The 17,793-nt window shown below is 46.6% G+C and overlaps 1 protein-coding gene across 2 annotated transcripts in view; it reads right to left on the minus strand.

The window, feature by feature from the left end:
• Nucleotides 1-17,562, minus strand: part of c16h1orf50 (chromosome 16 C1orf50 homolog) — a 56,348-nt gene extending 38,786 nt beyond the window's left edge. The window contains exons 1-2 of one of the 2 annotated variants that reach the window (XM_072478438.1): nt 17,407-17,533; nt 10,121-10,236 (exon numbers count right to left, since the gene is read on the minus strand). In XM_072478438.1, the coding sequence (XP_072334539.1) occupies nt 10,121-10,236; nt 17,407-17,452 (162 nt within the window). In that variant the 5' untranslated portion in view covers nt 17,453-17,533. Of the gene's footprint in view, nt 1-10,120; nt 10,237-17,406 lie in introns of both variants that reach the window. The other variant, XM_072478439.1, reaches the window with a different exon arrangement.
• Nucleotides 17,563-17,793: the final 231 nt, after the last annotated feature.

Genomic DNA, 17,793 nt, shown 5'->3' on the forward strand with positions numbered 1-17,793 from the left:
TGGAGAGGATGTTTCTTCTTGTTGGAGAAGCTAGAGATAGGGGATCACTGTTTCAAAATAAGGGGTTGCTCATTTAGGACAGAGAGAGAAACTTTTTCTCTCAGAGAGTTGTGAGAATTCACTTCCTCTTTCAAGCAGAAATAGATAGATTGTTGATATGCAAGGGGGTGAAAGGTTATCGGGGGTAAACAGGAATGGGGAGTTGAGGGTAAAATCAGATCAGCCATGATCTCATTGAATGGCAGAGCAGGCTCGAGGGGCCAAGCGGCCTACTCCCACTCCTAATCCGTATGTTTTTCTGTGCCTGCACCTTGATCCATAACCGCCAACTTTTCTATTCACTGAGTCTCACCTGTGATTCAGTTGGTAGAACTGGGGAGGTGGTGGCATAGTGGTATTGTCACTGGACTAGTAAATCAGAGACCCAGAGTAATGCTCTGGGGACCCAGGTTCAAATCCTGCCACTGCAGATGGTGAAATTTGAATTCAATAAAATATCTGGAATTAAAAGTCTCATGATGAACATGAAACCATTGTCGTAAAAGCCCATCTGGTTCACTAGTGTCCTTTAGGGAAGGAAGTCTGCCGCCCTTACCTGGTCTGGCCTACATCTGATGCCCAGACCCACAGCAATGTGGTTGGCTCTTAATTGTCCCCTCAAGGGCAATTAGGGATGGGCAATAAATGCTGGCCCAGCCTGCGATCCCTACATCCCATGAACAAATTTAAAAAACTATCGAGGCAGTTAAATATTGTATTGGGGGTATTGGGGCGATTTGGATTTGGGCGGGGCTTCATTGACTGGGTCAGATTGCTGTATCAGACTCCCGTGGCGAGTGTACGGATGAACAGGTTGACATTGGACTATTTCAGGCTGCACCGGGGGATGAGGCAGGGATACCCACTGCTGTTTGCACTGGCCATATAACCGCTGGCAATTGCGTTAAGAGCCTCAACGGGCTGGTCCGGGGAGGGGTGAAACACAGAGTCTCACTATACGCGGACGACCTGCTCCTATATGTTTCGGACCCACTAGAAGGGATGGAAGAAATTATGAAGATTCTGGGGGAATTTTGCCGGTTTTCGGGGTATAAATTGAACATGGGGAAAAGTGAGATGTTCGCGATCCAGCCCAGGGGGCAGGAGAGGCGATTGAGGGATCTGCCGTTCAGAGTGGTAGGGGGAAACTTTTGGTACCTAGGCATCCAGGTGGCACGGGAATGGGAACGGCTACACAAGTTAAATCTGGCCCGACTAATAGACCAAATGAAGGAAGATTTCCGAAGGTGGGACATGCTCCCGGTATCACTGGCTGGGAGGGTACAGACAGTGAAAATGACGGTCCTCCCGAGATTCCTGTTTGTGTTTCAGTGTCTCCCCATCTTTATTCCACGGACCTTATTTAAACAGGTCAATAAGGTGATCTCTGGCTTTGTATGGGCGGGTAAGACCCCGCGAGTAAAAATGTGGGAGTGAGGAGGTGGCATCATGCAAGGGCACTAGCCCCGTGGTGGTAGCGACCCTGAGAGTCAGGGGGCAATGGAGGAAACATGTGGGAGCAGAGGGAGCATCAGTCTGGTCTCCAATTTGCAACAATCACTGGTTTGCCCCGAGGAGGCTAGATGGAGGGTTCCGGAGATGACAGAGAGCAGGGATCGAGAGGATGGGAGATCTGTTTATAGAGGGGAGCTTCCCCAGCCTGAGGGAGTAGGAGGAGAAATTCGAACTGGCGGGTGGAAATGAGTTTAGGTACTTGCAGGCGCGAAATTTCCTGTGCAGGTAGGTCTCAACCTTCCCGCTCTTACCACCAAGGGGGATACAGGACAAGGTAGTTCCTGAATGTGCGTGGGAAAAGGGAGGGTTTTGAATATTTACAAGGAACTCATGGGGTCAGAGGAGATGTAGACTGAGGAGCTGAAACACAAATGGGAATAGGAGTTAGGAGGAGAGATAGAGGATGGTCTCTGGGCTGATGCGTTGAGTAGAGTCAACGCGTCCACAACATGTGCCAGGCTCAGCCTGATACAGTTTAAGGTCGTTCACCGGGCCCACATGACAGTAGCCCGGATGACTAGGTTCTTTGGGGTAGAGATTAGGTGTGCAAGGTATGCGGGAGGACCAGCGAACCATGTTCATATGTTCTGGGCATGCCCGAAGCTTAGGGGATTCTGGCAGGGGTTTGTGGATGTCATGTCCAAGGTGTTAAAAACAAGGCGGCACCGAGTCCAGAGATGGCGATTTTTGGAGTTTCGGAAGATCCGGGAGTCCAGGAGGAGAAAGAGGCAGACGTTCTGGTCTTTGCCCCCCTGGTAGCTCGGAGACGGATACTATTAGCTTGGAGGGAATCAAGGCCCCCGAAGTCGGAGACCTGGCTAACTGACATTGCTAGCTTTCTCTGTCTGGAATAAAATCAAGTTCGCCTTGAGAGGGTCAATGTTGGGGTTCGTTCGGAGGTGGCAGCCGTTCATCGACTTCTTTGGGGAAAATTAACTGTCAGCAGAAGGTGGGGGTGGGGGGGGGGGTGGTGTTGGGGTTTAGTTTAGTTTAGATTGGGATGTAAGAAAGATGGGACCTGCGAGGGAGGAAGACAGCCTTTGCATTAAAACTCTCTCCTCTCAATCACAAAGTTCCGGGTTTAAGTCCCAGTCTGGGACTTATGCACAACAATGAAGATTGTCACTCCAGAGGGAGTGCTGCATTGTTTTGTTGAGACATTAAACTTAGGCCCCCATCTGCCTGCCTGGGTGGGTATAAAAAATCCCATGGCACTATTCCGAAGAAGACTATTTCGGTGTCCTGGCCAATATTTATCCCTCAACAACATCACAAAAAAAAACAATTATCCATCATTAACGCCTTGATGTATGTGGGAGTTTACTATGTGCAAATTGGCGGCCACATTTCCTATGATACAGAGCCCTTCAAAATACTTCAATGGCTGTAAGGCAACAAAATGTTTTGACGGAGCTTCACAGTACGTAGCAGAGAACTCACACAAAGCATGATTGAACTCAATTGCACTATATAAATGTAAATGTTTATTTTTCAAAACCCACGACCACTACTATCTAGAAGGACGAAGGGGGCACATGGGAACCCCAACGCCTGGAAGTTCCCCTCCAAGTCACTCATTATCCTGACTTGGAAATATGTTACCAGTGCTGTAGATAACGGGGTGCTAATGGATGTGGTATATCTGGATTTCCAGAAAGCCTTTGACAAGGTGCCACACAAAAGGTTGCTGCATAAGATAAAGATGCATGGCATTAAGGGGAAATTAGTAGCATGGATAGAGGATTAATAGAAAGCAAAGAGTGGGGATTAATGGGTGTTTCTCTGGTTGGCGATCAGTAGCTAGTGGTGTACCTCAGGGATCAGTGTTGAGCCCACAATTGTTCACAATTTACATAGATGATTTGGAGTTGGGGACCAAGGGCAATGTGTCCAAGTTTGCAGATGACACTAAGATGAGTGGTAAAGCAAAACGTGCAGATACTGGAAGTCTGCAGAGGGATTTGGATAGGTTAAGTGAATGGGCTAGGGTCTGGCAGATGGAATACAATGTTGACAAATGTGAGGTTATCCATTCTGGTAGGAATAACAGCAAAAGGGATTATTATTTAAATTATGAAATATTAAAACAGGCTGCTGTGCTGAAAGACCTGGGTGTGCTAGTGCATGAGTCGCACAAAATTGGTTTACAGGTGCAACAGGTGATTAAGAAGGCGAATGGAATTTTGTCCTTCATTGCTAGAGGGATGGAGTTTAAGACGAGGGAAGTTATGCTGAAATTGTATAAGGTGTTAGTGAGGCCACACCTGGAGTATTGTGTTCAGTTTTGGTCTCCTTACCTGAGAAAGGATGTACTGGCGCTGGAGGGTGTGCAGAGGAGATTCACTATGTTAATCCCAGAGCTGAAGGGGTTGGATTACGAGGAGAAATTGAGTAGACTGGGACTGTACTCATTGGAATTTAGAAGGTTGAGGGGGGATCTTATAGAAACATATAAAATTATGAAGGGAATAGATAGGATAGATGCGGGCAGGTTGTTTCCACTGGCGGGTGAAAGCAGAACTAGGGGGCATAGCCTCAAAATAAGGGGAATTAGATTTAGGACTGAGTTTAGGAGGAACTTCTTCACCCAAAGGGTTGTGAATCTATGGAATTCCTTGCCCAGTGAAGCAGTAGAGGCTCCTTCATTAAATGTTTTTAAGATAGAGATAGATAGTTTTTTGAAGAATAAAGGGATTAAGGGTTATGGTGTTCGGGCCAGAAAGTGGAGCTGAGTCCACAAAAGATCAGCCATGATCTCATTGAATGGCTGAGCAGGCTCGAGGGGCCAGATGATCTACTCCTGCTTCTAGTTCTTATGTTCTTATATCGCCGTTCCTTCATTGTCGCTGGGTCAAAATCCTGCTACTCCCTCAGGGACTGCAGCAGTACAAGAAGGAAGCTCACCACCACCTTCTCAAGGGCAGCTAGGGACGGGCAATAAATGGTGGCCTAGCCAGCGATGCCCACTTCCTGTAAATGAAGTTTAAAAAAGCAAACAGCCTGACATCTTCCTGTGACACCCATATAACATTTCCAAATGTTGTTATTCTTCGGATCAGCCTCATTAATACTCTCAATCACTTGCTCGTTCAAGCAGCCCGTCTATAGTTGTTCTTCTCGTCCCAGAGCAGAATTGCACTATCATCCCCAAACACCAGCAGATACTTGGCACATGAAAGACAGAGGGGAATGTCTGCTCCACACTAAGACCTCCAGTACCAGGCAGTGGACACACTGACTAACATTGGAAAGATACGTTACGACAGTGGACAAGAAAGGGGCTTTTATAGGTATGCATCAGTTGTGAATGCTATGGACCCAGTGAGCAGGGACATTACATCGCGTGCACTGGCACCCTGTAACAAACAATGGTACAATTCCTGGTCTGTTTTAAGTTAGCCAATCTCATCCTGAGTTGCAGTCGGGGGAATTGTAGTCAGTCTCCCTGGACTAAGTCTCTTTGTCTAAGTGATGGATATATCGATTATAAAGTTGAGGCCCCTACGCCGAAGCACTCCAGATGTTACAGTTTGGCAACATTAAAATACCCATTTATCCTGACTATTTGTTTTATGTTAGTTATTCATGCGAATATATCACCCCCAACTTCACAGGCCCTTAGATTGTTTATTAACCTTTTGTGTGGCCTCTTATCGAACTTTGTAGAAATGCTAGGATCCCAAAGACTGGTGACCAGGATCTGTAACAAACAATACTTTATTCACCAGCTGAGCAGCTACTCCATACTTGTAGTCTGCCCGCTTTTCGGAGAGAACTCTCGCTTGACCCTGTTAAGTAGCCGTGTCATCGTGTGACCACTCAGTCTACAAATGTCTTTTGGAAGTCCAAGGTTTCTACAGCCACAGGTTACCCTTTGTTTACCCGATTAGTTACATCCCCAAAACGATGGATGTAATGGAGAACCTAGGTTCAAGTGAGAATGAGGAAGTGAAAGAAAGTAGTGTCCGAAGATATGTAGGTTAAGTGGGGCTACGGCAATAGGGCGGGGGAGTGGGCCCGGTAGGGTGCTCTTTGGTGCAGACTGGATGGGCTGAATGGCCTTCCTCTGCATTGTAGGAATTCTATGATTCTTTGGTATATTATGAAAGAGAAGGGCAGAAAGAATCCAAAAGACCTGGCAAGACAATGATGGAAAAACAGTCATTTACAACCTGGGAATCTAACTATTAGGGTTTATTCCACAAAGCTAATCATCAATGATTGTATATTTACAGAATCTGAACAGGTGATAGAAAGTGAAGACGCACCATACACTTCACATACACATATCTTGAACAGACCGGATTACAGCAGATAAAAGGATGACTCACTATAAACAAAGTGATACTGAAAGCAGCACGGTAGCATAGTGGTAAGCACAATTGCTTCACAGCTCCAGGGTCCCAGGTTCGATTCCGGCTTGGGTCACTGTCTGTGCGGAGTCTGCACATCCTCCCAGTGTGTGCGTGGGTTTCCTCCGGGTGCTCTGGTTTCCTCCCACAGTCCAAAGATGTGCTGGTTAGGTGGATTGGCCATGATAAATTGCCCTTAGTGTCCAAAATTGCCCTTAGTGTTGGGTGGGGTTACTGGGTTATGGGGATAGGGTGGAGGTGTAGCCTTGGGTAGGGTGCTCTTTCCAAGAGCCGGTGCAGACTCGATGGGCCGAATGGCCTCCTTCTGCACTGTAAATTCTATGAAAATTCTATGAAAGGCATTAAGGCTATTTATCCCAAAGGAGAACCACCTAAAGGTGGCACCAGAGTAACATATATGCCAGTAGAGGCCAATGTGTGGAGGGATGCCATCATTAATTATAGGGTGAGCAGGAAAAGCCACCGGCAAAGATAAACAGTGGTTGGATGTGGAAGGTGAGACAAGTGGTAAGACCCCATGGAGTGGCATAATGAGCTAAAGCAGTGAAAGGCCAGAAAACGCAGTATGAGTTCTGAAAGTAGGCCGGGAAGTGGTCACGGCCCTGGGGAAATAGCACAGACTTGGGAAAAGGACTCTGATTATCGGAGGGAGAGATTGCGTACCAGTAGTCCAGAAAGAGATAGGAGGACGAGTAAAGGTCAGGGGCTGGATTCTCCATCGGCGGGATCCTCCATTTCGCCGGCAGCGCACTCATGCCCATGGAATTCCCGATGGTGCGGGGGGTGCGCACAATGGGAAATCCCATTGGCCGGCTGCCGGGATGGAGGATCCCGTTGACGGCGGGGGGGGAGCGCCGCACTAGAAAACGGAGAATCACACTCCATTTTGGTACGAACAAGGATCATAGAACAGGATTGGAAAGCCACTAGAAGTAGAAGACCTTATGAACGAGAAGTTTTAGTGTCTACAAACAAATTAAAAAGTACGTTGATAAAGGATGCCAACAAACAGAGTTGGAAAAAATTTAGATATATACACTGAAATACCAGACTGGGGACAAACGAGTAGCTCAGAGCTTCAAAGACTTGGTGACCAAGATGTCAGAATGGACTCCCCCATTGCAGGGAAAGTGAGCTTAAAGATTCACTTAGCTCTTTTAGCAACATATTCCTGGGAATGTAAATTAATTGATATTAAAACAGCATTTTTGAAGAGTGAGAAATTTCAAATGTATGGACCAGGGGACATAGATTGAAGATAAGTGGTGTAGAGGGGACATGAGGAAGCACCTTTTTACGCAGAGGGTAGTGGTAACAGGAATTTGCTGTCCGAGTTGGTGGTGGAGGCAGAGACCCTAAACTTTTAAAAGGTACCTGGACCTGCACCTTAAGCTACAGGGCTATGGATCGGGTGCAGGAAGGTGGAATTAGAAAGGGCACCTGGGGGGTCCTTGGGCTGGCATGGATAAGATGGACCAAATGGCTTCCTTCTCTGCTGTAACTATTCACTGATTCTAAAAAAGGGAAGTGTTTTTGAAACCACGTAAAGTGGCTGAAGATAAAGAGAAGATGTGGAAATTAAACAAGTGTGTATAGGTTGAATTATGCATCAGAAGTATAGTATTTCTCAGTTATGTCCACCTTGCTGAAAACAGGTTGTATTCAGCTAAAAGCAGACACCCCAGCAATGTTCTAATGGTATTACAAGGAGAAATGAGTCGGCATCGTCATGATGCACATTGATGATTTTCTGTGGGGACATTCTGCAGAATTTGAACAATGGGTGATACATAAAATAAAGAAGGAATTAAAGGTTGGAAGTCAGGCTTTGGCGACCGTTAAATATGTAAGGTTTAGCATTAAGCAGAATGAGTCAGGAGTGACCTTGAATCAACAATCTTAAAGAATGTCAATCACATCCCAATAAATCAGGCCAGGTCCTCACAAAAAAGAGCATCTTTGATCCATGGAAGAAGCAGACAGCTTTGGATTTTGCCAGGACAGTTGAACTGGTTGTGCACTCAAACTAGACCTAGTGCTCGTTGTAACGTATTGGAACTGAGTACGATGACAAAACATGTCACAGTGGAAGATGTTCTGAGAGCAAATGAAACACTTAGGAAATTAAATTTAAAGAAACGCTCACTCAGATTTCCAGCCTTTCATGATAGAAGATATGAGATTAGTCATTTCTAGTGGTGCTTCGCATGCCAATTGTGGTAGCGCAGCCCCTTTGAGGGGGTGGCCCTGGCGGCCCACGTGACTGGCGCAGGGCCAATGGCACGGGAGTGTGCGAATCTCGGCCAATAGCGAGTCAACATGGGGCCATGGGAATAGGGGCCCAGGCAGTGTGGACCCCAGAGCCTAAGAGATAAGACCCATCCTATTGTGTTCTGTGCCTGTATCTATACCAGCCTTTGTCTTTCATTAATAAACACCTTTGTTGCTACTGGAGGCCTCCAGTGTTGTCTCGAGATACCACACCAATCTTCTAGGTGGATATTCTAGCACAGCAATGATTATTGCACTCTAAGTAGGAAAGAATAATAAATGTTGCCCATTGGCCTGGGAAGCAAAAAATTAAAAAGGGTAGTTAAAAGCACCTTAGCCGTTGAAACACTGACATTAGTAGAATCAATAGATATGGGGGTTACTTCACAAGTATACTGAAGGAATCCTATACAAGGGGCATTCTGAGAAACATTTGCCCACAGAATGCTATGTGAGGAACTGTTCTCTTCACAACAATATTCATTCGACAAAGAGTGACACTGAAAGAAGGGTGAGGAGTGACCTTCCTAGTACAAAGGAAATGTTGGAAAGAAGAGAGATTTTAGAAATAAAATGGATAGAGGCAAGTCACCAGTTGTCAGGCTGTTTTGCAGAGAGAGGTGCGTTCTCCAAGAAATTATTAGATGTACTGGAAGAGGGATGCCTTGTTGTATAAAAAGAGCATTGAAAACCAATATTTTCTTTGATTGCTTTGTAATTATTTATACATGGTAAAGAGGAAAAAATGTTTTGTTTAAAGAAGAGGGAACATGGGATTTATTGATAGTCGGTAGTCAGTTGTTCTCTAATGTGAGCCATAGAAGAGGGAAAAACGTGCAGGCTGGAATTTCCCGGCCGTTCCCGCTGGCGGGATATTCCAGAATCGCCAATGACAAATTTAAACAGGTGATGGGTATTTGTACGCTGAAAAACGAGGATGGCTGGGACACTGGGGTGTTGGAGTGGTGATGACTGTGAACTAAATCAAGAAACTCTATCCAGCAAAGAAAACAACTGTATCTTAGTTTTTAAAATAAATTTAGAGTACCCAATTCATTTTTTCCAATTAAGGGGCAATTTAGCGTGGCCAATCCACCTAGCCTGCACATCTTTGGGTTGTGGGGGCGAAACCCACGCAAACACAGGGAGAATGTGCAAACTCCACGCGGACAGTGGCCCAGAGCCGGGATCGAACCTGGGACCTCGGCGCTGTGAGGCAGCAATGCTAACCACTGCACCACTGTGCTGCTTATCTGCGTCTTAGTTTTAACTTGACCAACCAGCATGGACTTTTTAAAAATAAATTTTGAGTACCCAATTCATTTTTTCCAATTAAGGGGCAATTTAGCATGGCCAATCCACCTAGCCTGCACATCTTTGGGTTGTGGGGGCGAAACCCACGCAAACACGGGGAGACTATGCAAACTCCACACGGACAGTGACCCAGAGCCGGGATTGAACCTGGGACCTCGGCACCGTGAGGCAACAGGGCTAACCCACTGCGCCACCGTGCTGCCCCACCAGCGTCGACTTAAGATTAGCAACGAAACCGTTGGAACTTTGACTCACATCGGCAGAGAACAGTATCTATTCCCCTGACTGTATTGACCCTCATCACTACCACACTTCTTGTTGCTCTCTGCACTCAGAAAGCACGGCAACATGGTCAGCCTTCTCATCCTTCCTGCAGTCCTCGTTCTTATCCGTACAAGTCGAAGGCTGAGGCTCCTCCATCGTGAGATCCTGCCTCCATCGTGAGATCCTGGTATGAGCCCTGTATAAAGGACAACCACTGGAGGGGGGGGGGGGGGGGGGGGGGGGGGGGGGTGCAGACCCAGGATGATCATGACCCACGGATTTACAGTCCAGCTGGGATGTGACGGGAAGGAGTCGGTATTGAGGGTGGGGAAAGGGATCCCTACCTTTTGGATCTGCTCAGCCAGTGCTACAATGTCGAGAGGGTCTCCAACCCTGTTGGTTTGGTAGGTGCTGACCAGCTGCAGACCTGCAGGGTTGGCACTGCTTTCCACCAGTGCCACTGTAAACAAAACAAGAACCATTAAGGAGGTGCAATAGGCATCCTATCAATTCCCCTAATGGCTCCAAGGATGAATGCATCACTCAGCGTGGAACTGAGCCACATAGACTAGGATGATGCCAGATTCCACCACAAGCTGGTCTCACCAGATGAGTGGTGTAATTATCGTCAGGGCCCCAGGGCAAGAAATAAAAGCCAGCCGAGTTCGCACTTCTGACCTTTGAACTCTGCTGGAAAGCACATGTGCTATGCCTTTGAAGTCATGTCACTTTCATAACATTAAATATGGACTCTTCCCTCCTGTAAAAGATTCTGCAACTCTCATTTAAAAATGGGCACTGATGAACAATAAGATGGCCACCAAAGGTCAAGTGACCATTGCAATTTCAACGATTTGAAGCTTCTGGAAAGTTCCTAATTACATCACCATTGACTCCATCTACACCTCCCGCTGCCTGGGGAAAGCGGGCAGCATAATCAAAGATCCCTCCCACCCGGCTTACTCACTCTTCCAACTTCTTCCATCGGGCAGGAGATACAGAAGTCTGAGAACACGCACGAACAGACTCAAAAACAGCTTCTTCCCCGCTGTCACCAGACTCCTAAATGGCCCTCTTATGGCCTGACTTCATGAATACTACACCCTGTATGCTTCATCCAATGCCAGTGCTTATGTAGTTACATTGTATATGTTGTGTTGCCCTATTATGTATTTTCTTTTATTCCCTTTTCTTCCCATGTATTTAATGATCTGTTGAGCTGCTCGCAGAAAAATACTTTTCACTGTACCTCGGTACACGTGACAATAAACAAAATCCAATCCAATCCGGCTAGAATGGCTAAGAAATACACATGTCTTTCTGTCTAAAGCCTCACTGACTATGAACGGTAAGTGAAGGGGTACAAAAGCTTCAGTTTATCTCTCCTTCCCTGTCTGGAACTGGACTGTGGACAGGAGGAGCGACTTTTCCAGAAGCAAAGCCTGCTGGAAATCATTCAGCACTCGGAGAATGCAGACTGAGGGAATGGTGATGAGAGCCCAGACAGTCATTCACCAGAATAGCTGAGTGCTTCAGACAAGGGGAGAGGGGAACCTGAAGAAATAAATTAGCTGCTGCGGGACTCTGATTGGGAACATTCCTCAATGTTTGACTGTGTGACACGCTCTGATCACGTGTCGAATGGAGTACATGAGTGTGCCAAAGTTGTGGCGTTTAGTGCCAGGTCAGCTCCATAGTAATTAAGCAGGTGTTCATGGTTTTGTGATGGAAGCTGTTGTTGGAGAGGATGTAATAACCAGCAGGCCACCAAGCCATCATGAGGAAAATACCGCACCGAAAATACAGACTGAACCCTTGACAATTAGGGCTGTCACTGTGTGAATTTGGGAGTGTTGATGCTGTCACCGTGTGAAAGCTGACATTAACAGTGCAATGAAGTAACTGTGAAAAGCCCCAAGTCGCCACATTCCGGCGCCTGTTCGGGTACACAGAGGGAGAATTCAGAATGTCCAAATTACCCAACAGCACATCTTTTGGACTTGTGGGAGGAAACCAGAGCAGCCGGAGGAAACCCACACAGACGTGGGGAGAATGTGCAAACTCCTCACAGCCAGTGACCCAAGCTGGGAATCGAACATGGGACCATGGCGCTGTGAAGCAACAGTGCTAACCACTGCACGGCTGTGTCACCCTCTAATCGTTTTATTGTCACAAGTAGGCTTACATTAACACTGCAATGAAGTTACAGTGAAAAGCCACATTCCTGCGCCTGTTTGGGTACATGGAAGGAGAATTCAGAATGTCCAGTTCCCCAAACAGCATGCCTTTTGGGACTTGTGGGAGAAAACCGGAGCACCCGGAGGTAACCCACGCAGACACAGGGAGAACTTGCAGACTCCACACAGCCAGTGACCCAAGCCAGGAATCGAACCTGGGACCCTGGCGCTGTGAAGCAACAGTGATAACCACTGTGCTATTATACCTCGTGATGCTGTCACTTTGTGAATTCAGAGTGTTAGTACTGTCACTGTTTGAATTCTGGTGCATTGACACTGTCAGTGTGTGAATTTGGGAATTGTGATGCTGTCACTGTGTGAATGTGGAGTGTTGATACTGTCACTGTGTGAATTTGGGAGTGTTGACACTGTCAGTGTGTGAATTCGGGAATTGTGATGCTGTCACTGTGTGAATGTGGAGTGTTGATACTGTCACTGTGTGAATTTGGGAGTGTTGACACTGTCAGTGTGTGAATTTGGGACTGTTGGTGCTGTCACTGTGTGAATTCGGGTGTGTTGATGCCCACAGTGTGTGAATTCGGCAGTGTTGCTGCTGTCACTGTGTGAATGCGGAGGTTTGACGTTGTCACTGTGTGAATTTCGGAGTGTTGATGCTGTCACTGTGTAAATTCGGGAGTGTTGATGCTTTCACTGAATGAATTTGGGAGTGCTGATGCTGCCACTCTGTGAATTTGGGAGTGTTGATGCTGTCGCTTTGTGAATTCGGGGGTGTTGACACTGTCACTGTGTGAATTTGGGAATGTTGATGCTGTCACTGAGTGAATTTGGGAGTGTTGATGCTGTCGCTTTGTGAATTTGGGAGTGTTGATGCTGTCACTCTGTGAATTCTGGTGTGTTGACACTGTCACTGTCTGAATTTGGGGGTGTTGACACTGTCACTGTGTGAATTCGGGAATGTTGATGCTGTCACTGTGTTAATTTGGGAGTGTTGATGCTGTCACTGAGTTGATTCAGGGATGTTGATGCTGTCACTGAGTGAATTTGGAAATGTTGATGCTGTTGCTTTGTGAATTTGGGAGTGTTGATGCTGTCACTCTGTGAATTCTGGTGTGTTGACACTGTCACTGTGTGAATTTGGGGGTGTTGGCACTGTCACTGTGTGAATTTGGGAATGTTGATGTGGTCACTGTTAATTTGGGTGTGTTGATGCTGTCGCTTTGTGAATTCGGGTGTGTTGACACTGTCACTGTGTGAATTTGGGGGTGTTGACACTGTCACTGTGTGAATTCGGGAATGTTGATGCTGTCACTGTGAATTTAAAGTGTCAGCATTGTCACTGTGTGTATTTGGGAGTGTTGATGCTGTCGCTTTGTGAATTCGGGGGTGTTGACACTGTCACTGTGTGAATTTAGGGGTGTTGACATCGTCACTGTGTGAATTCGGGAATGTTGATGCTGTCGCTCTGTGAATTTTGGGTTGTTGACACTGTCACTGGGTGAATTAGGGGGTGTTGACACTCAATGTGTGAATTCGGGAATGTTGATGCTGTCACTGTGTGAATTTAAAGTGTCAGCATTGTCACTATGTGAATTCGGGAGTGTTGACACTGTCACTGTGTGAATGTGGGAGTGTTGACACTGTCACTGTGTGAATTCGGGAGTGTTGATGCTGTCACTATGTGAATTTAAAGTGTCAGCATTGTCACTGTGTGAATTCGGGAATGTTGACACTGTCACTGTGTGAATTTGGGAGTGTTGACACTGTCACTGTGTGAATTCGGGAATGTTGATGCTGTCACTGAGTGAATTTAAAGTGTCAGCATTGTCACTGTGTCAATTTGGGAGTGTTGATGCTGTCACTCTGTGAATTTAGGGGTGTTGACATCGTCACTGTGTGAATTCGGGAATGTTGATGCTGTTGCTTTGTGAATTCGGGGGTGTTGACACTGTCACTGGGTGAATTTGGGAATATTGATGCTGTCACTGTGTGAATGTGGGAGTGCTGATGCTATCGCTTTGTGAATTCAGGAGTGTTGATGCTGTCACTGTGTGAATTCGGGAATGTTGATGCTGTCACTGTGTGGATTCGGGAATGTTGATGCTGTCACTGTGTGAATTCGGGTGAGTTGATGCTGTCGCTTTGTGAATTCGGGGGTGTTGACACTGTCACTGTGTGAATTTGGGGGTGTTGACACTGTCACTGTGTGAATTCGGGAATGTTGATGCTGTCACTGAGTGAATTTGGGAGTGTTGATGCTGTCGCTTTGTGAATTTGGGAGTGTTGATGCTGTCACTCTGTGAATTCTGGTGTGTTGACACTGTCACTGTCTGAATTTGGGGGTGTTGACACTGTCACTGTGTGAATTCGGGAATGTTGATGCTGTCACTGTGTTAATTTGGGAGTGTTGATGCTGTCACTGAGTTGATTCAGGGATGTTGATGCTGTCACTGAGTGAATTTGGAAATGTTGATGCTGTCGCTTTGTGAATTTGGGAGTGTTGATGCTGTCACTCTGTGAATTCTGGTGTGTTGACACTGTCACTGTGTGAATTTGGGGGTGTTGGCACTGTCACTGTGTGAATTTGGGAATGTTGATGTGGTCACTGTTAATTTGGGAGTGTTGATGCTGTCGCTTTGTGAATTCGGGTGTGTTGACACTGTCACTGTGTGAATTTGGGGGTGTTGACACTGTCACTGTGTGAATTCGGGAATGTTGATGCTGTCACTGTGAATTTAAAGTGTCAGCATTGTCACTGTGTGTATTTGGGAGTGTTGATGCTGTCGCTTTGTGAATTCGGGGGTGTTGACACTGTCACTGTGTGAATTTAGGGGTGTTGACATCGTCACTGTGTGAATTCGGGAATGTTGATGCTGTCGCTCTGTGAATTTTGGGTTGTTGACACTGTCACTGGGTGAATTAGGGGGTGTTGACACTCAATGTGTGAATTCGGGAACGTTGATGCTGTCACTGTGTGGATTTAAAGTGTCAGCATTGTCACTATGTGAATTCGGGAGTGTTGACACTGTCACTGTGTGAATTCGGGAGTGTTGATGCTGTCACTATGTGAATTTAAAGTGTCAGCATTGTCACTGTGTGAATTCGGGAATGTTGACACTGTCACTGTGTGAATTTGGGAGTGTTGATGCTGTCACTGTGTGAATTCGGGAATGTTGATGCTGTCACTGAGTGAATTTAAAGTGTCAGCATTGTCACTGTGTGAATTTGGGAGTGTTGATGCTGTCACTGTGTGAATTCGGGAATGTTGATGCTGTCACTGTGTGAATTCGGGAGTGTTGATGCTGTCACTATGTGAATTTAAAGTGTCAGCATTGTCACTGTGTGAATTCGGGAATGTTGACACTGTCACTGTGTGAATTTGGGAGTGTTGACACTGTCACTGTGTGAATTCAGGAATGTTGATGCTGTCACTGAGTGAATTTAAAGTGTCAGCATTGTCACTGTGTCAATTTGGGAGTGTTGATGCTGTCACTCTGTGAATTTAGGGGTGTTGACATCGTCACTGTGTGAATTCGGGAATGTTGATGCTGTTGCTTTGTGAATTCGGGGGTGTTGACACTGTCACTGGGTGAATTTGGGAATATTGATGCTGTCACTGTGTGAATGTAGGAGTGCTGATGCTATCGCTTTGTGAATTCAGGAGTGTTGATGCTGTCACTGTGTGAATTCGGGAATGTTGATGCTGTCACTGTGTGAATTCGGGAATGTTGATGCTGTCACTGTGTGAATTTGGGTGAGTTGATGCTGTCGCTTTGTGAATTCGGGGGTGTTGACACTGTCACTGTGTGAATTTGGGGGTGTTGACTCTGTCACTGTGTGAATTCGGGAATGTTGATGCTGTCACTGTGTGAATTTAAAGTGCCAGCATTGTCACTGTGTGTATTTGGGAGTGTTGATGCTATCACTTTCTGAATTCAGGAGTGTTGATGCTGTAACTGTGTGAATTCCGGAATGTTGATGCTGTCGCTTTGTGAAATCGGGAGTGTTGATGCTGTCACTGTGTGAATTCCGGAATGTTGATGCTGTCGCTTTGTGAAATCGGGAGTGTTGATGCTGTCACTGTTAATTTGGGAGTGTTGATGCTGTCACTGTGTGAAATCGGGTATGTTGATGCTGTCACTGTGTGAATTCGGGAACGTTGATGCTGTCACTGTGTTAATTTGGGAGTGTTGATGCTGTCACTGTGTGAATTCGGGAATGTTGATGCTGTCACTGTGTGAATACGGGAATGTTGATGCTGTCACTGTGTGAATTCAGGAATGTTGATGCTGTCACTGTGTGAATTCGGGAATGTTGATGCTGTCACTGTGTGAATTCAGGAGTGTTGATGCTGTCACTGTGTGAATTTGGGAGTGTTAATGCTGTCACTGTGTGAATTCAGGAGTGGTGATACTGTCACTGTGTGAATTCAGGAGTGTTGATGCTGTCACTGTGTGAATTCGGGAGGGTTAATGCTGTCACTGTGTGAATCCGGGAGGGTTAATGCTGTCACTGCGTGAATTCGGGATTGTTAATGCTGTCACTGTGTGAATTCGGGAGTGGTGACACTGGCACTGTGTGAACTCGGGAGTGTTGGCGCGTTCACTTTGTGTATCCGGCGGTGTTGATGCTGTCACTGTGTGAATTCAGGAGTGTCGATGCTGTCATGTCTGAATTTGGGAATGTTGGAGCTGTCACTGTGTGAATTAGGGATTGTTGACGTTGTCACTGTGTGAATTCATGAGTATTGATGCTGTAACAGTGTGAATTCAGGGCATTGGTGCTTTCACTGTATGGCTAGCACAGTGTTTAGCACTGTTGCTTCACAGCTCCAGGGTCCCTGATTCGATTCCCGGCTTGGGTCACTGTATGTGCGGAGTCTGCATGTTCTACATGTGTCTGCGTGGGTTCCCTCTGGGTTCTCTGGTTTCCTCCCACAAGTCCTGAAAGATGTGCTGTTAGGTGTGTGAATTTGGGAGCATTGCTGCTGTGACTGTCATGAATCCGGGAGGGTTGACGCTGTCACTGTGTGAATTCGGGAGTGTTAGTGCGGTCACTATGTGAATTCGGGAGTGATAGTGCAGTCACTGAGTGATCTCTGGATCGGAACTACTGTCGCTGTGTGAACCTGGGACTGTTACCCTTGTGCCTTGTCCGCATTTAGAGTTTTAAACAGCTTTCACAAATCATTGACCAGGCACCATCGAACACTGAGATGATCGAGATGCTCAGTCCTTGCTGGTTTCTGGGTGGTTTCTGTATTTCACAAAGGAGCCTGGAAACTGTGGTTGAGACTGATTAAAATATCCACCTGTTCTCACCTGACTACAGGAGCCGGGCACACACAGCTGGCTTTGAATTGACAGAATTTCTGACATATACTTACACTCAGGGAGCATTCATATCAATATTAACATCTGCAGCCTCCAGCTTACCAGCTGATCTATTTGTTGCGTTCTCCTCAGGGTTAGCATGGCTCATGTTGTCTCTGCTTCTGAAAGCTGCTGCTCTAACTGCCTCTTCCGCACCCCGGTTCCCTCCCCCTCCCCTACGCTGACTCCAAGCTGGCTCGGGGGGACAGCTTCTTAAATCCAGGGTCCTTCCTCCCACACTCTGACAGAGCTGTCCTCGCAGCTCCTGAAACAAAAGAGCTCCGCTCAGCTCTCTTTCTCGGGTGGCGATGTGAATTAAAGCTTAGTAACCGAAGGGCGGTTCACAGAACCCGGGCCAGAAAAATTGTGGGCATAAACCGAAGAGGTGGAGTCTCGGAGAAGGCAGTCTGCTGTGATCAGGGCAGTGACAGGCAGCTGCCGGCCGTTGCT

This window comes from Scyliorhinus torazame, chromosome 16 (genome assembly GCF_047496885.1).
Source record: "Scyliorhinus torazame isolate Kashiwa2021f chromosome 16, sScyTor2.1, whole genome shotgun sequence".
NCBI classification, from domain to species: Eukaryota; Metazoa; Chordata; class Chondrichthyes; order Carcharhiniformes; family Scyliorhinidae; genus Scyliorhinus; species Scyliorhinus torazame.